Below are 18,497 nucleotides of genomic sequence, written 5' to 3'. Positions count from 1 at the left end.
CATGTTTTTTGTCATGTTCCCCCACACCCATGATGCATGCACCCCTTTTTTTCTTCTCAAACGACTTTCTTTTTTTAGGGAGACACCAGCATGTCATCGTGTGTCCGTGCACCCGGCCCTATCTCGCTTCTCGCACGCCCCGTGCGACCCCAACGAGAATGGGAAGGAGAATGAAAGTGGCGGACGCAATGCAAGCATCAAGGAAGAATGCAGGATGCAGCCAGCCGTTCAACATTCCGCGTTCCCGAGACGTTGGGAAAAAGCGAAAAGAGGGCTGTCATGCTTTTTTATTGAGTCGGGTACCGCGTCCACGCATGCTGGCGGTGTGTTGTGTGACATTGGTCGGGTATTTTTGAGCGTTTGCTTTTTCGATCATATCCACCGCGTTTGTGGAGAGAGGTTGTCGTGGTGGTGTGAGGGCGTCTGCTTTGGTGAGAAGGAGTGAGGGGGAGTGTGGGGAGCATGCTGATGGGTGTTACTTGTTTGGGACGTTGAGGTGGGTTTGTTGTTACTTTTGTCGACTGCGAGGATTGTTCTTTGCGGGATCGTGTGATTTCGCTGAGTTGGAGAGAGTGTTAAGTATGCGAGTTATTGTGGTCGTACTCACGAATACTATGGCGTCTTCTTATGACGTACACGTCGTTGAGGCTCAGTAAGTTGTCCGATGGATGGCTACGTGGTCTTCCGTCTCTGACTTCTTCGACACGTCTCTAGTCCTCGAAGTCTTGTGGTTGAGAGTATCAACGTAGTTGCTCATGAAGCGAACAAACATTACTACTATACAGACTGACGATCGAAAGTCTTATACACGAACAAGGAAACACTTATTTATCAAGCACCTTGTTAAGTTTTCTTGATACTGTAGGTGACATGCCTCTCATAAACGATGCAATCCAGCCCAATATCGAGATACTTTCCTGCTGTTAGCAGTAAACTCATGCACTTCCACACTACCCACCAACCGCCCCTCACACCCCCATCTACTGACCCTGAATCTGCACCGCAACACCCCCCTGAGGAATATACGCAGCCCCAGACACCGTATTATCACCTCTCGTACACCGATCCATGATAACGCCAGCCGACCTTGCGATATCGTTACTAAACCCACGCGTTAGCACTCCATACAAACCATACTAATAACAACCAAGAATAGATGGAAAATTCACTCACCAGTTCACACTCTTAGGAGCATCATCCCTCCCCCTAACACTAACCACATCCGCACTACCCAATCTACACTGCACCCGTGCGGTAAACCCATCAACGTTACACTCCTGACCCGCATTGCCCCTGCCCGCTAGATCATTGATACAAGCCACGGCGTCAGGCACAGAAGGGGGTCGTTGGGAGAGTTGTTGGCAGTTGCCGAAAGCTTGGCGCTTGTCCAGGTTCGCATCGTCAGTGGAGAGGTCGGGATTCGGATTGGGGTTTGCGGCGTTGAAGGCGGCAATTGCTTCCTCGGGGCTCATGGCATGTGCTGGGTCGGTGATCAGACTGTCGACCCAGGAGGTCCAGGTGAATTTTGAGCGGGGGAATTTGAGGGCGGTGCTGCTGCCGAGGGTGGCGAGGGTGAGGGTTGTGAGGAGGACTGTGGTCTTCATGTTGGGTTGGTTGGTGGCTGGCGTCGTTGGATGGTGTGAGATGACTGCGAATGTGAAGTGCGTGGAAACGACGTCCTTCAAGTGATTTATACTCAATTTCGCTTCCCACATCACCATAGAGCACCGCATGAAACCTTCTCTCAGGCCTCCAAGGCAACCATATCGTGAAGCTTCCACTCGCGCACCGGAGACATTCGGTGTCAGCCCGGGGACCTTCTTGAGTTAGTCGGCGAGCATAACCGTGGCACAGCGATATGCTTCCTCATAGTAGAGACCACGGATAACCAATGAGGCATGCTACATGCTCGCCGAGGACGTAACACAGCCACTGCACCGGTTCTTCAGGTTGCCCATGTGGCAGGATACTCCGAGCATTGTGGTCAGACACCTCGCAAAATCCGACCGGAAAAGTACATTCAAGGCCACCCGTTACGTTTTGTGTACAGACTGCAAGTGGAGAGGCAGGCCTTCTGTTTCTTCGATAAGACCGCACTTCCGAAGACGGCACTGATATCGAACGGGAGCCTCAAAAACGTCAGGAAACAGACTACGGAGCATACGAGAGTTCGCCGTTGTGATTCAGCCATGGGACCAGTTCGTTTGATCGATTGCCAACTCGAATGACGTTGTCTTACGGCAGTCCGCGCAGTTTGTGAAGGGTAGAACCATGGTGTGTTGCGGTCCGAATATGCGGCGGCTTTGAGCAATGTGGGGGCGCTAGCAACGTCTCTCTTACAAGGCGTCCTACATCTTCTTCTCTGGGCGCTGGGCAGTGGTCCAATATACGTTAAAGAAAACGGTCTGCATGAATAAACGCGGCACCTATCCACCTCAATTTTTGTGCCGCTCACTCCATGGACAGCCCATCACAACAGAACGACAAGGGCCAGGTTCGTCTGCGATCTTATGCTAACATCATCTCAACTGAGAAGCGCAGCGTATACATTACTTTATATGCAGATATGCTTTCCACTATAGCAGCAGCGATGCAACGCCAATATGTGTTGCAATGCAAGTCCCAAACTCCGCGTGTAATGCGTGAATGATAACGGATCCAGAAGAGTACAAAGTGGGTATATAGAAATACAAAGTGTAAGAAAGAGAAGTGAAGTTTAAACGTAACATGGCGATGCGGTCAGGCTACTCGGCGTTATTGTGGCGTAGTCATAGTGCGGGAGAGTTGAGAACGTTGTGGCATGGCGTCTTTGCGTAGCTGCCGAACAACGGCTTCGAGCTTTCGTCGTTCTTCTTGTTCCGCCTGTGAATTGTTAGTGATGTGCGAAACAGTCGTGCATGAATATGACTTACCCTCAGCGCCTTCAACCCCTCAGCCGTCCGGTCCCTCATCATCTTCCTAAAGTCTTCTCTCAACATGCGAATACTAGTCGCGCCCATGTCGAGCTGTGCAGCAGCGCCATTTGGCATGCCAGGTCCAGGACTCCTAACCCCGAGCCACTTGACTTTCTCGTCACTGAGCTCGCGCTCAAGAGCCTCCTTTTCGTCGCGCAGCTTGTCGATCTGCGCTTCAAGGACTTCGCGGTCCTTTTCGTTTTGGATGGCGTCACGAGTGAGGGCTTCGTACTCGGCAGCCATGCCGGACAGCTCGGCTTTGAGGTTGCGCTCGGATTGCCGGGCTTCGGCTTCGGATTGTGAGGCAACGTCTTGCACTTTGCGGAGCGCCTCTAGTTCGCCAAGGAGCGCCTGGTTTTGCTCGGTGAGCTCGTCGAGTTCTCGCTTGATGGCCGGGTTGGCGGCGGAGTCGGCGGCACGTTGCGCGCGCGTACCGTAAGCGCCATCAAGCTCTGCCTTAGCGAAAGTGAGTTCGGTTGTGAGACGGACGATCTCGCCTTCAAGGTTGCGGAACTCTTCCTCCTTAGCATTGAGGGAGTTGGTTGCGTCCAAAGAGCGAGCCTCGGCAGCTTGCTTCTCGGCAGTTACGGCTTCGAGAGCAGCTGTAGTCTCTGTGATCTTCTCCATAGAGTTGGCAAGTTGAGCCTGGATCGTTGCCGCCTCGGTACGAGCTTCGTCCTGAGCATCCCGCAACTTGGTCTCTAGCATGAGAGCCCGTTCCTGCGCGTCCCGAACCTGGGCTTCGTAGCCAGCAGTGCGTTGCTCAGCCTCTTGTGATGAGACGTTGTATGCGGTGTTGCGCTCCTGGTGATCCTTTAGCTCTTCCTCGAACGTGGCCGCACGCTTTTCGGCCTCTTGCATTTTGCTCTGGAAGTTTACAGCTTGCTCTTGCACGTCCTTGAGCTGATTCTCGTACGCGACAGCGCGTTGCTTGGCCTGGTTCAGTTCAGTCTCAAATGCCATCACTCGCTCTTGTACGTTGATCAGCTGAGCCTCCAGACCAGCGTTCCGCTCCTGCGTCTCGCGCAAGATCTGTGTGTCAGTCGAGACCTTTTGCTCATCGAATTGCTGTAGCTGTTCCATTGCACGCTCGAGCTCACCCTCCATAGACTTCTTCTCAGATCTCGCGCTGAGCAAATTGGTGTTGAGTCGCTCAAATTCTGCCTCTTTCTGTGCGTCCGACTTGCTGTTCAGTTCACGTTGCTGCTTGATCTGGCGCATCAGGACTGATTGCTTGTCTTTGAGACTAGTCGCTCGCCTGAACAGTAATTGCACCTTTGAAGAGAAGGCAGGAAGAGAGTAGCTCTCGTTGACGTAGTCTTCGTCTGGCGAAACTTGTTCATTGGCATCGGGATCTTCGGCAAGCAACTGGCGTCGTTCACGTTTGCGTTCGCGTGCTTCTTCCTCGCCAGTGAGGATAGTCTGCCAGAGGCCCATGATTGTAGTCTCGTACTTCTCAGCCTTCTCAGCGCTCTCGGACTCATCGACCGCAGGACCCTTGGAACGAAGCTCATTGATTTGCTCATTCATTGCGTACTGGATCTGCTCGAGGTTGTAGAAGGAGTCTTCCATGTAGTTAAGCTGTTCGGTGGCGCCACCGCCAGTGATGGCGGGTGGCGGTGGGATCTTGTCGGACTGTTCGTTTTCGGATCGAGATATTACCGCATACAGTTGGTTGTTCATGCCCTCCAGACGGCCCTCGACTTCGCTCAGAGTATGCCTTGAATTGTTGCGGATGTTGGACTGTTCGGCGGCGATGCTGCGGAGGCCCTGATCGAGGAAATCGAGCTGGCGATCTAGGGTTGACGCGTCGGGCGTTCCTTCAAGCGCCAACGGTGGCAGTGAATAGTCTTCGTCACGCTCGGGGTTCGCCTCGATGATGAGTGATCTCAGACGCTCGTTGATCTCCTGGAGTCGCGTGGCAGTCGCATTCAAGGCTTGGTCGTGACGCTCTGTGGAGGCTGTGAGATGCTTGCCGGTTTGCAGCACGTTCATGAGGTTGTCGAGATTTTCCGGCGTCCTGTAGAAGCTGCGCTCGTCGAAAGCGCCGTTGAGTCTGCCGTCTTCGTAGGTGTTCAGGCTTGCGGGGCTGTCTGGTCTGCGGAAGCGGTCTTCTGACAGTTCAGAGTCGTCTTGACGCTGCTTCGGTCCCTTGTGCGTAAGCTGCAGTACAGCCGCAGTGTGCATCAGGAGTTGCATATCGATCATGCGCATGCGAGACTCTATCTCGAGGCACTCCCGAATGAACTCCTCGACCTTCTTGTTGCTTGACTCCAGCCCTTCCTCTGTCTTGGGGTCGTAGTCCTGCGCGGGATTGCTGCCTTTGCTGCTCTTGCTGCTCTGCCCGCGCTTGTGTCCGTTTGCCTTATTCGAGGCCAGCCGTCCGAGGGAGCGCGTCGCATCGCGGATCTTCGTCTCCGACTCCAGCTTCCGCCTGACGGTGCCCAGACGAGTGTCCAGGCTCTTCTGCTCCTGCTTGAGCGCTTCCACCTCCTCGACCGAGAGTATGTCGAAATACTGGCTGTCTCCAATTGCCGTCTCAACAAGCAGATGCATAGCCACGGGGTCGGTATTCAGCGCGTCGGAGTTTCGCTTGCCAGAGTTTCGCGGTGTGTAGACGCCATTCTCGCGAATGGTCTCCCTGCGGCCGTCTACGAAGACCTCTGGGGGCGGTATGAAGGCGCTGGCACCGAAGCGCGGGGAGATCTGGTAGGCCATGGGGAAGAAGCTGGGCGAGGCGGTGCCATTGATGCCGGACGGGTAGTTGGACGTGGGCGAGGGAAAGTCATAGAGGGCGCGGGGACTGAGCGTGTCCCCGACGTAGGGGTACTGGGTGCGCAGGCCATTGGCGGTCATGTTTCTGAATCTGAGCGAGCGACGCGGCGACTCGGGGCGTTGGGGGGTGATAAAGGACCGGATGGAGAAGGCGACGGGAGCGCCCAACAGTAATACTCGCGCAGCCAGCGGGGGTGGTGGGCGCGCTCACGGCGAGCAGCTCAACATGGTTGCAATTGGAGAGTTGGCTCAGGAGACGCTACTCTAGCAGTCTGCTCCTAGCACTCGACTGCGCCCGTCAAGGGGTGAATGAGCCACTAGCCGGCGGGAGTTCACGCGTTCATGCGCGCTTGGCAGGCACCGCCCATCCAGACATTCCCCACCATCCCGCGTTCTCGTCCCGTATTCGCTGCGCAGTCCTGACGACACCACAGCTGGCGTCTCGTAGCGTGCCCCGCGCGAAACATTTCTCTGCAGTGACTCTAGTGCTGGCGCATCTCGTGGTGAAAGTGCCTCTCCCATCTGATTGCGTCTCAGTTCGCCGCATGCCAAATTCGGATCTGCACTCCGCTATCGATAACGTCCGTGTCAGTCAACAACATGAGCGCACGCGCAACCTACACCAGAGACCAAATAACAAAGTACTTCGACCGCCTGGGGTTGCCTGACCAAAAGAGAAAGTACGATGTAGCCGGTCTGGACCCCGACAGCGCACTGGAGTATCTTGCACTGCTCCAGAAGCTGCAGCTAGCAGCCGTGCCCTTTGAGAACATCAATCTGCATTATTCGGCCCATCATTCCATCTCTGTCCATCCGGAGGAATTATTCAAGAAGATCATTGACGATGACAATGGACGCGGTGGGTATTGCATGGAGAACAACAGACTATTTGGCACGCTGTTGAATTCGCTGGGGTTCACCCTGTATTCAGGCGGCTGCAAAGTTTGGGCTGCTGACAGCTGGACGGGCTGGTCGCATATGGTGAACTTTGTCACTATCGGCAACACCAAATACCATGTCGATGTTGGCTTCGGGGCTGACGGGCCTGTTGTCCCAATGCCTCTCGACCGCTCGGGCACAGTCCAAAAGCACATCCAGCCTGCAGCGGCCCGTCTCCAACGGCGCAACATTGCAGGCAACACTGACCCCGACCAGCGCTTCTGGGTTTACGAATATCGGAGGAATGACGAGAGCGACTGGGAAACCAAATACTCGTACAGTGAGCTGGAATTCCAGCCTCAAGACTACGCAGTCATGAGCTACTACACTTCCACCAGCAAGCATACCTTCTTCACGCAGATGGTAGTGGCCGACAAGAAGATACTGGGTGATGATGGGGAGCTGGAAGGGAAGATGAGTCTGACGGCTGCTTCATTGAAGTGGAATATCAAAGGTCAGAAAACCAAAGAAATCGAGTTTAAGAGTGAGAGAGAGAGGTTGGAGGCGCTTGAGAAGTACTTTGGGATGAAGTTCCGAGACGTGGAGCGAGAAGGCATTGCCGGACTGCCATCAGAGATCAAGTAGACACCAGTACTGAACATTGAGAATTGTTGATTGCTCGCATGCCTACTATTGCTGTACATGCCGTAGACCCTCCCAGCGCGATGTAGTTACTATTGGGTATGTTGTATGCTGTGTCGGAGTATCTCGCATCGTCTAGAGGAATCGCTTCTCGCACTGCCCGTGGTTAGCATCTTCCAACAGCCCAGCACCTCCATACGCACCCTCCATGGGTTGTTGAGCTCGAAGCCTTCCGGAGCAATCGGCTTGTCTGTCTGTCCGCGCATGAATCCCGTGAGCCGGCGGTCGCGCTCCATCACTGGGTCTCGTAAGTATGTCGCATGAGGTCATCGTGAAGCTGTCGTACTTTGCTGTACACTTGTTAGCTTACTCCTGGTGCGCGTATGTCTCTCGCAACCTACCCTGTCCCATTGGTCGATACCCCTCCTGGTCTTCTTTCCTCCGTTCTGGATCTCCTTGAGCTTTCCGACAGACACGGCGCTGAATGCGAAGAACTGGCCCCCGGGTTAGCAGCCTTTCACTCCCAGGCGCGCCAATTACTCACGCCCGTCATAATGGCATAGGGCAGCAGAGCCTCGAATGGGACACCCATGATTGCGGTAGTGTGTTCAGGCGCGGTGGTGTTGCGGGGTGGGCTATCAGTGCGGACTGGCTGGAGGTGCCGTCGGCGTGAAGTGAGGTGCGGCGGCCGTGCGTCAACTGCTCCTTGGCGGCGACCCCGACTACGACCAAGGGTGTCATTTCGGACGACGACAGCGCATCGTCCACACCATTTCCTGCCGAGCGACAATTATTCTCGGTGTCGCACAGACTCACCCTTTCATACGAGGCGCGAAACCCGCACCCTTCAGCCGCCAGACCCCCGAAATAATTGCCTCCGCCGCGATCGCACCTCCGCCTTCCCCACAGTCACGCCCAACGCGACTACGAGACCGCCGCATCTGCCGCTGGCGATTCACGACCTCTCAAACCCATTACACGATACACCTCAGTCGAAAACACGCGGTTATAAGTTTCACGGGTCACGACAACGCGCTAGGACACAGACACGACGCGCTCACCAACCACTGCATGAGAGAGCCTCCGCGGCTGCTACCGCTCGCGCAACCAATGTTCTAAGGCCTATACCAATTGGACTGCGACAGTGGCGTATCTTGCCTCCAAGGTGGCCTCTGCCGTCAACTTCGCAATGGCGGAAATCATGGGCCAAGCCGCGGCCAACACCGACCCGGACGACATCGATGCGGATGGCGAATACGAGATGGACGATGTAGAGTACGCGCCTGGCCCGCCTATCGAGGACATGCCTGATGCTGAAGGCCAAACTACAGACGCCGAAGGTTCAGACGTGGATGCCGAGGGCGAAGATGTCGATGCTGAGGGTGAAGATGTGGACGCCGAGGGTGAAGAGGTGGACGACGATGAGGACGAAGCAGAGCCCGTCGGTGCTGTCAAAATCGCACTGCGTCGACCCAGGTCCGACGACGAGGAAGAGGACTATGATGGCGACGATGTCGCGAGAGAATCCTCCGATGCCAAGTCCAGCGACAGCGACGAGTCAAGCAACCTTGATTCCGAAGAGGAGAACCAATGGCAGGCGAGCGATGGTGGTGAAGAGGATGAAATCATCAGGTCGAACAACCCCAACGTGTGCATGTAAGTATCGCCCCAGAAGATTGAGCCTTCAAAACCATTTACTAATTGAGCAGATATTGCAATCTAGACGAGGATAACGACCCCAGCCCGGAATTCGAGGAGTACCTCTCTTGCGCCCAGTGCGGAGACAATGGTGAGTACTCGGTAGGGAGGTTCGACTTACGATGTGGTAGCTCACACGTTGTTGGTCCAGCACATCGGCAATGCGCGCGTAACGCTAATACGCTTAGTCCCGATGACGGTATGTTCCCCTGTCAGGCCCGAACCGCACCTTACTAACGACGAATAGATGCAAAGCTGTGGCGCTGCGAAGGATGTATCAACAACTTCCCAACGGAAGCAGAAGAAGAGGCAGATGAGCCTTCAGCTCGTCGGAGACGTTCGTCTGCGAACAAATTGACCAAAGAGTTGCTCCCTTCACATCGTGGGGTTGACCCCGAAGGACATTCAATCTTCAAAGAGCTAATTCTTCCCGACGAATCAGCAGATGGAATACGTTCGCTGCGCAAACGCAAGACTTCGCAGGAAGAGGAAGCGCCGATTCCGTCAAGGCAAACACGGAAGAAGCGGAGACCTTCCGAAGCATCCAACTCAGATGCGGCGCCATCAGTGCCTGCAGTCTCACCCCGGCCACCTTCAAGAAGCGTACGAAGTGCTCGTAGCGTCATGACGGATGGTCACGAGAGTGGAGGCGAGGCAGAGCACACTGGTTCAGATCGAGAGGCAGGTCGCTTACGACCAGCGCGAGCACGTCGTGGTCAGCCTAAGAGGACCGACAAACGACCACTCGCATGGATCGAAGAGGCCCAGCCTGGAAGCCTGATTATCGCTTTCCATCTCAACAACGAGAAAGTCCAGAAGATTGTCACCGCCAAGCCCAAAGTAAAGACACTCACGCGCGAGCAAGAGCGACAGGAGAGGCGGCGCGAGAGGGATAGAGAACGTCGCGAAAGAAACCGTCGGGCTGCACAGGCTGCACGAGAATCCTCAGAGGTCTTGCATTACCCAACAATACACATTCAAAATGCCGCTCCGTTCCCAGGCTTCACCGACAGGGAGCCAGACGAGGTCAAGAGCAAGCCCTACGGTGGTGTACTTTCAGAAGCGGATGCCGATACATCGAAGACTTATCCTTCGCCCGCCGACCGGAAGCGGTTCGACGATGCTCGCATCAAGGCTGAAGAAGAATGGAAAGTGAAGCAGGCCGCACTTTACCCGCCCGAACCACTCCGGTCGCACAAGCAAGCAACCACGGCGAGCAAGATCAAATGCGTCAATTTCGGTGGCTGGGAGATCGACACCTGGCACGCTGCGCCATATCCTGAAGAGTACAGCAAAAACCGGGTGCTTTACATATGCGAGTTCTGTCTCAAGTACATGAACTCGGATTACGTGGCATGGCGGCATAAGGTAAGCAGCTCGACTTTTTTCCATGACCATGTACTAACAAACGCAGCTCAAATGCCCAGCGAAGCACCCTCCTGGCGACGAGATTTACCGTGACGGCAAGTACTCTTTCTTCGAGGTCGATGGCCGAAAGAATCCAGTGTACTGCCAGAATCTCTGTTTGCTCGCCAAGTTGTTCCTCGGTTCCAAGACGCTATACTACGATGTCGAGCCCTTCTTGTTCTACGTCATGACAGAAAATGACAACTTCGGGTGTCATTTCGTCGGCTACTTTTCGAAAGAGAAGCGTCCCAGCTCGCTCAACAACGTTTCTTGTATTCTCGTACTTCCCATTCACATGCGCAAAGGCTACGGACAATACCTGATCGAGTTCTCCTACCTCCTGACGCGCGTGGAGAGAAAGACTGGAAGTCCTGAGAAACCTCTGAGTGACATGGGTTTGGTGAGTTATCGGAAATACTGGCGGCTTGTCCTGTGTGAGGAACTACTGCAACAAAAGGCTGCGATCAGCATATCGGCTATATCAGATCGCACCGGCATGACACCTGATGACATTGTATCAGCGTTGGAAGGCCTACGAGCTCTCGTGCGCGACCCTGTCACGAAGAAGTACGCGCTTCGCCTTGATTTGAACTACTTCAAGTCATACATTGAGAAATGCAACGCTGCAGGCAACCCGAAAATTAACCCGGAATGTCTGATATGGACACCATACGTCATGGGACGTCTAGGCCAGTACGAAGATGGACCCGCCCTGCAGACAGTGCAACAGCGCGACGAAATCGAAGAAGAAGACAAGCCCGCACACGAGGAAGGTGTACAGATGGCAGCCGCGAAAGCCAACGGTACAGGCGACGAAGCAGACGGCCCCCACCCCGTCGAAGACTCTGTCAACGGCGGCTCACCAGTCCCCGGCACACCCCTCGCAAACGGCTCCACCGTCGCACTCGCCGGCTCCCACATGGACGAACCCGCAATCCCGCCCTCCCGTTACGAAATCTTTCCTCCCATCCCCGGCCAACCTGCACAGCGCCGCCGCCCAGGCCGCCCCTTCGGCACCCGCCGACGTACCAGCACCCCCAATCGCGTCCGCAACACATCCCTCTCCATCAACACCGCCCCCGTATCGAAAATGCAACTCTCGCCCAGCCGCGGCGCAAAAGCCCTTATGTCGCCCTCCGCCAACGGCGCCCTCACACCGGGTACTATCTCCCTCCGGCGTACACGCAGTCGCCTCGGCGAAAGCGTCACCAATGGCGACGACGTCTCAGACGGAGGCGCGGTTAAAGCTGTTGTTGTCAATGGGAGGAGGAGTACAAGAAGCTCTGCTAGCTCGAGGGGTAGCATTGACTTCAAGGGCAAGGGCAAAGCGCTGCCCATTGAAGAGGAACAAGAACAAGAACAGGAGCATGATGAGGACATCGACGCCGATGGCGACTATGATGAGGAAGAGGGGGACATGGATGTTGATGCCGAGGGCGAGGAGGACGATGATATCATCATGCAGGATGCATGAGTGTTGCTGAACACCCTTTTCACTTCTCCCGCTCACGTCTTGTAATATTTAGTGTTTGGTGGTGGGTGTTGATCTGACACCTAACTACCTTTTTTCTCGTTCCCCTTTCTATTTATGTTTTAGCGCGGTGAACTAGGGCTTCGATTCTTTGTAGTGTTATGGTTGTAAGCTGGTTGGGGCTATTGGTGTATATGCTTTACGGAGATACCTTGGGATGGGATGGGATGGGATGGGATTGCGAAGCGGGGGCGTTAGTCAATGTATCTGCACATATCTCCTGAGTTGAGCCTGGTGTGTGGTTTTTTCCGAGAAGAGAGTGTGAGGATTCGTTTCTCGGGCCCTCTTCTCGAAAGAAAAAAACACATGTCGAGTTTCAATCCAGGGGATGTATGTTTATCTATGGAATACTCTCGGTGATGCCTGTCGGTCTGAAGTTTCTGAGGCTTTGTCACTCTTTCGTTGTTGTTGTTGCTGGTGATATCTCCGGCGAATGACGAGTATCAATGACGCTGTCTCAGTTCTCTTTCTCCTACACTTCAGCCATAATCCTCATTCCTGCTCAACTTTCCACTGTTCTCTCATCTCAACGCACTCGATCCAGCTGACACCCCCAGGGCGCTCGAGCTAGGTAGCAATACGAATCCCAAGAGTGCTGCTGTGTCCACATTCCGCGCACATGCTCGGCTAGACACTCCTGCAGGTTATGGAAGCGATGTCATCATGGACACACAGAAAACAACACGGTGGATATGCAAGTAGATGTAGTTGCCTGATATTGATCGAATCATCGTTCTTTGAAGTGGAGTAACATGCTGTAAATGTCAAGACTACTGAATAATAAGCCTGTGATTGTTCGGATATTGTTGATGTAGATACCACGCGCGCGTAGATATAGTCTACTTTGATGAACGAATGTAGCATATCAACATCACATATTCACTTCTACTCCAGGTCCAATTGTCTCTTTCTGGACACTGTTGTTATACTGGCATATGAATTCATCTTGAAGAACACATTGGTGTCTCAATAGGTGAGTCAGTAGAACCCCGTATCTGAGACTGAACCTGCTGATGTAGCGCGCCAGTAAATCCTAAGGTATATGTCCAGCGACATCACTACTTGGGGCCTCACTGGTACACTAGTGGATGCGCATGCGACGAAGAATGGCAGAGATGGGACGACAGAAGCGTATGGTGCGAAGTTCAACCTTCAGAGTTGGGGACTGGTCGGGCAATCGCAGGATAGAACAACGATATAATGAAATCTCACGCACAACAAGGTTGCGTATTCCGAACATGAGAGTACATCGCTCATCCATTCAAACTGAGCTTTCTCCTTTCCTCATCGCGTGGGACGTCTAATCGCCCTTCTCGACATTCAGTCCCGGACTTTCAAACTGTATCCCGTATTCATCCTCGCACTGCAGCTGACACAAATTGTTTACCGAACATGTCGTGCTACAGTGCACAGCCCGTCACCCACCAGTCTCCATGGCATTTTCAAGTGAGCATGACCTGGGATCTTCTCCCGGCTCCATACATCGCCCCAACCCCTATGATATCACCCAGCATACATCTTCCCATCTGAACGATTAACGCCCAGTCCGATCTTCTCTGCACGCAAGGACGATCTCATACGGTCTGTGTAAGCAGAACCCGTTTTTCCGCTCGTCGTTGGTAAAAGTTGCCGAACACCGGCGTTCCCAAAGGATGAACTCCATCTTCAATGTAACTCGCCGCTTTCGCTCCTCCTTGCATCGCAGTGCAGCGCGTTGCATTGCATTCCTCTAGTGACTTGTGCGACGTGAAGCGCCGTTGGGGTGCCGATACCGCATGCCAAGGCTGTGAGCACGCGATGATCGTGTACTGTGACACATTCGTTGTCAACCCCTTTGCTAGACATCCATCATCAATCTCGATTCGCGTGTTGAGACTTGATGGAGGCTGAGAATGCTCGTGGCTGGATAGCGACGGATAGGGCTGAGAGCACTAGTCCTGATACGGTTGGACCGGGTCGCGATAAGAGTGATGTGCTGCGGGGATGTCAGAGTGGGATATCCCGATCGAAGCGGGACAGAGCCCGAGTCTAGCGCCGTCGTTCGCAAGGCGTCGTTGACATCTGCCTTTTCTTTTGCGTTCCTGCATTCTCGAAGGCGCCTCTACAATTGCTTTTGGGGGTTGTGGCACGATACAACACGATGCTCGGCCTGTCCATTTCCGCCCTGGGTATCCTTTTCCCACTTCTGCTCATCGTCCAAGTGCTGGCTAGCTATGTGCGCAATCCACTGCGAAAGGTCCCCGCTGCCCATCCGCTGGCGCATATCACTTCACTCTGGATGCATTCAATCCGATGGCGGGGTATCGAGAATGCGACACTGAAGGCAGCGCATGACCGCTTGGGCCCAATTGTGTGTTTGGGACCCAGCGAGATCAGCGTGAACTGCGTCAAAGGAGGGATCCGAGACGTCTATGCCGGGGGATTTGAGAAAAGCAGTGCCAAGGATGGGTACAATTGGTATGCTTTCTTTTCGAATTATGGAGGGTAAGCACTGTCAGATGACCGGCCGTGCGTTTATTGACTCATCGTAGAGTCGACAACATGTTCTCCACTGGACGCAATAAGCCGCATTCCCAGAGGAAGCGAATGCTGAGCAACATCTATAGCAAGTCTCATGTCACGGCAAGCGAGGCACTGCTCGGCCAGACGTCTGCCATTATGTACAAGCGCTTTCTGCCGTATCTGGAGACAACGTTCGCCGAGTCTGAGAAGGGTGTCCTGAACGTCTACGCACTACTCAGCGCGACCACGATGGACATTGTGACGTGCTTCATCTTCGGGCTCAAGGCAGGCTCGAACCTAATCGATGACCGAAAGCAGCTTGCGTGGTTTCTTGATTTGTACAACTCGCGTCGATCCTACAACTTCTGGCCGCAGGAGTTCCCACGATTTACTAGCTTTGTGGAGAAGTGGCTTGGCTACCGATTGACACCGAAGTGGGTCGATGAGGCGAACGGTGAGATCGAGAGGTGGACGGTGAGGATGTGCGACGATGCTAGTGCTGTCTCGAGCGCAGGCGATGCACAGATCGAGGATCGACCTGTGGTGTGGCAGCAGCTCCAAAACACCATGACAAAAGCCGCGAAGGAGGGTGGGGAGAGCGCACTACAGACTCAAATTGCGAGCGAGGTGCTGGACCATCTTGCGGCCGGGTTCGATACGTCCGGGATAACACTGGCCTACGTCGTCCACGAGGTCTCGCGACATCCGGGAATCCAGGCCCGTCTTCGCGCTGAGCTGCTTGGTCTCTCGCCGCAGCTTATCCCGGCATCAGCGCCGACACTGCCTGATGCTAAGGCTGTAGACAGCCTACCATTCCTCCATGCCGTCATATGGGAGACCCTGCGTCTTCATTCGGCCATTCCGGGCCCCCAGCCACGCTTCACGCCGCCGCAAGGCTGTCAACTTGGGCCTGAAGAGGCTTCGTACCACATTCCTAGTGGAGTAAGGGTGAGCGCAAGCGCGGGCCTATTGCACCTCAACGAGGAAGTGTTCGAGCGCGCAAACGAGTGGAGGCCAGAGCGATGGCTGGACATGGACAGGCTAGACGAGGAGAAGCGGAGGGATATGGAGAGCCGGTGGTTTTGGGCCTTTGGAAGGTCAGTACTACTTCTCGAAGCACGTTGACCGCTGACACTCACTATCATGGACAGTGGCGGACGCATGTGCGTTGGAAGTCACTTGGCGATATATCGTAAGTGCTGATCCTCCATGGTTGCTTTTGGGCGCTCCGTTCCCAAGACATGGATGCTAGACGCTGACTGAATCCAGAAATGAAGTACATCGTCGCAGCGTTGTATTCCAACTACAGCACCACGATCGTCGACGACACAGGCATCGAGCAGATGGATTCGTATACCGCGCCGCCCAAGAGTGACAAGCTCATGGTAAGACTTGCAAAGGTAGAGTAGGAACGAGGCTTGCTGAAGGCTCTTACCTCAATGATCAGGCATGTTTGGACCCTGATCTCCGACACTGACAAGGAAGGAAGCATCTGCCCCGTCGCACGTGCAACCAGTCTTAGCGGGGAATCGCCTTGACGTAAAAGCAAGCATACGGTCGGCAGCCGTACGGCGAATTAAGAGTGTGCGGCCGGTTCACGCCGCTGAGAAATTGTACCATGGTAGAGCTGTGGGAACCGCACGTAGTTGAGCCAATCAACAGTCATAAACTCATGCGCTATCGTGGGGAACGCAGCGTTAGAATCCTTCAGGAGCGTTCAACTCGTTTTTGGCGGGCTGTGAAGGCTTCGACTGTTTGGACAGGTTTCTGTCAGTGCGGTGGTATGCTTCTTGTCTCATCTGGGCAAGAGATGATGCTTGTTGATCTGCTTCTTCCATCAATACAAACGCATCAGCTTTGGCATCAGCTGCATTGCACCGGCCACCCGGCTAGACCAACGCAAGTCTTCGTAGTTCTGCCACAGTTTCGTACAGCCAATGGCGACCTGGAAGCCGCGGGCTCGCTCGACACCGGCTATGCAGCATCCCTTTGTCCAGGGATCATGTCGTTCTGCGCGACCAGTGACCTGCTGCGTACATACATCATATCTTCTTGGCTCATAGGTGGCCAAATTGCTGGTGACAGTTCAATGTACGCGGATCGCCGAATTCCGCTCGCGATATCTCAACTCTCGGCTACAATGTATCATGAGGGACACGTGTGTATGATACAATGATTCGCGGATTGGTCTGGCAGTCGGTGAAGCTGCTCGACGGTAATAAGCTTGCGTTTCTACGCAAAGCGATCCATGTGGAGTGGTATGTGGAGTGTTCGTTGTGCAAGGTGGGGGCGGTCGGGAAGAGCTGTGACCAATATGTACAGCAACAATAACGGAGTTGGAAGTGTTGTGGATTTCAACTTGGCCGCATTCGCATTCGAGGGGCACTCGACTCGAGTAGCTAGGGCAGGCGAAGTGCAGCCGTGCTACACTCTGTCAGTCAAGTGCCGTGTAACCCAAGACCGGTGTAGTGATTATCATGCGACAGTATCCTGCTCGGATGGATGATGGATTTCGGGGCCGCCGGACGGTAGTTGGCGTCGAAGCTGCATGTAAGCAGTCGTTAGTTGCTGCGGCAGAGAGGCAGCGCCATCTGGCCCTATTGAGGGGCTGATAATAATCCCATAGGTACTGCTGTGAATGCCGATCAACCCGTCTGAGATGTACGCAACCGTCATGTCTACGGTGTGTGCCGTTGATAATCTGCAATGTACACTCAAAGAATTGTTTGACAAGCTTCACAGGTAGAAAAGGTATGCCGGGATGCATATCTACTGATCGCCTCGACGCATGCTCATGTCAAATCACCAGCTGATCTTACAGATCAAGGCTGTTGTTACTGACATCTTAGCCCAGACGCACGGTGGTGTAGTTGCAGCGAGCCGTCCGATCTTTGGCACGAGAATGTACTATGGTCGTTAGTGCATTGTTTGTGAACCATGTGTGTTCATTCTTTCGATCATTGCCTTGCTGCGGCAGTTGTAAACGTGGCTATGGCGCCTAAGACTCATTGCGTCCACTGCATACGGCTCAACGGAACCAGAAGCCTAGTCGCGATGTGTCCCAAGATACCAACCGTGTTTGTGCAGTAGAGATCTTAGATCCAACAAGATGCAGGGAGAATGTCCACGAGGTCTTTGCGATAGAGGCCATGTCACCACCCCACATCCGCGTGAGGGGCCCACAACCGCGAGGCACTGGAAAGGTTTCCGAGCTTGCACAATGCAAATATCCAGATTAAGACGCTTGGATGGAGGCCGGATACCAGAGCAGAAGGGCAACCCTTTTGTTTGGACTGTGCAGGCAGATTTGCGATATCCCAGAGTGCACGCCTGACTAGTATTGCAATATTGAGTGACAGTGAACCTCATGGCAGCCCGTGACGGCAGCTGATAATCTCTCGACAACGATGAACAGCCCGAGCCTCCGCCGTAGTAAGCGAAAAGTAAATTAAGCGCATACAAGGTCGATGTTGGGACAATATTTGCAACATATGCAAAGGGCCAATAGCGGGAGGCTCTCGTATCCTGCAGGAACAGCGGCATGTCGGAGGACGGAGAGAAGACGTGGTGCACGAGGGAAGGCTGCCGAGACAACGAGACGATCTGTCGTAGAGGCGCAACAAGCAAGCAGCTAGCACTCAGATCATCGTGCTTTGACGACAGCGAGTGTTACCTGGTGATGGTGACCCGGCAAGACTTCGCTAAGGACATGGCTGGCTATAGCGCTGTTGTCTGAGGTAGACTGCCGGCCACATGAGGCATCGCAGGAAGTGCGCCGGCCTCTCACTCGCTGGCAGTTTGTGGCTAAAGGGGTGTTGGACGGGGGTGCGGATGACGGTGTAACATCGTAGAATTTCTTTCATGAAGAGAACGGAGCATTCGGCGGTCTTCGCTTGGATTCGAACCACATCCCTGCAGAAATCCTCCCAGCCACCGCGCGATTTGACGGCGATCATCCTCCCCACATGCATCTTCATAGCCTCCAGACGACATCACCCGCCCTCAGCCCGACGAACGTGAATGCACAATGCGTCATTGCCCCATCGGCCTGCAGCGCCCAATGGGGACGTTTCCTGCACGGTTCGACGCCCGTTCCAGGTCCGATTGAC

The 18,497-nt window shown here is 54.2% G+C and overlaps 6 protein-coding genes across 6 annotated transcripts; 3 read left to right on the top strand and 3 right to left on the bottom strand.

Moving 5' to 3' along the window:
- Positions 1–1,169: 1,169 nt before the first annotated feature.
- Positions 1,170–1,798, bottom strand: J4E78_006688 (uncharacterized protein; the record flags this gene model as incomplete). Its single annotated transcript, XM_049367298.1, has 2 exons — positions 1,170–1,679; positions 1,790–1,798. The coding sequence occupies 2 exons, from the start codon at positions 1,796–1,798 to the stop codon at positions 1,170–1,172; spliced, it is 519 nt and encodes a 172-aa protein (XP_049221045.1).
- Positions 1,799–2,754: 956 nt separating this feature from the next.
- J4E78_006687 (uncharacterized protein) lies at positions 2,755–5,810 on the bottom strand (the record flags this gene model as incomplete). Its single annotated transcript, XM_049367297.1, has 2 exons — positions 2,755–2,862; positions 2,913–5,810. The coding sequence occupies 2 exons, from the start codon at positions 5,808–5,810 to the stop codon at positions 2,755–2,757; spliced, it is 3,006 nt and encodes a 1,001-aa protein (XP_049221044.1).
- Positions 5,811–6,329: 519 nt separating this feature from the next.
- J4E78_006686 (uncharacterized protein) lies at positions 6,330–7,253 on the top strand (the record flags this gene model as incomplete). The annotated part of the gene is made up of 1 exon (XM_049367296.1): positions 6,330–7,253. One exon carries the CDS (start codon positions 6,330–6,332, stop codon positions 7,251–7,253), a length of 924 nt encoding a protein of 307 aa, XP_049221043.1.
- A 132-nt stretch (positions 7,254–7,385) lies between these two features.
- J4E78_006685 (uncharacterized protein) lies at positions 7,386–7,842 on the bottom strand (the record flags this gene model as incomplete). Its single annotated transcript, XM_049367295.1, has 4 exons — positions 7,386–7,406; positions 7,454–7,548; positions 7,672–7,744; positions 7,795–7,842. The coding sequence occupies 4 exons, from the start codon at positions 7,840–7,842 to the stop codon at positions 7,386–7,388; spliced, it is 237 nt and encodes a 78-aa protein (XP_049221042.1).
- Positions 7,843–8,439: 597 nt separating this feature from the next.
- On the top strand, positions 8,440–11,829 carry J4E78_006684 (uncharacterized protein; the record flags this gene model as incomplete). Its single annotated transcript, XM_049367294.1, has 5 exons — positions 8,440–8,906; positions 8,960–9,039; positions 9,100–9,147; positions 9,196–10,316; positions 10,363–11,829. The coding sequence occupies 5 exons, from the start codon at positions 8,440–8,442 to the stop codon at positions 11,827–11,829; spliced, it is 3,183 nt and encodes a 1,060-aa protein (XP_049221041.1).
- Positions 11,830–14,026: 2,197 nt separating this feature from the next.
- J4E78_006683 (uncharacterized protein) lies at positions 14,027–15,797 on the top strand (the record flags this gene model as incomplete). Its single annotated transcript, XM_049367293.1, has 4 exons — positions 14,027–14,370; positions 14,418–15,485; positions 15,540–15,580; positions 15,658–15,797. 4 exons carry the CDS (start codon positions 14,027–14,029, stop codon positions 15,795–15,797), a joined length of 1,593 nt encoding a protein of 530 aa, XP_049221040.1.
- Between the last annotated feature and the right edge of the window lie 2,700 nt (positions 15,798–18,497).

This window comes from Alternaria triticimaculans, assembly GCF_023758025.1.
Source record: "Alternaria triticimaculans strain BMP 0046 chromosome Unknown scaffold_9, whole genome shotgun sequence".
NCBI lineage: Eukaryota > Fungi > Ascomycota > Dothideomycetes > Pleosporales > Pleosporaceae > Alternaria > Alternaria triticimaculans.
Note: the sequence above shows the minus strand (reverse complement) of the source record. Positions and strands in the feature narration are given on the sequence as shown.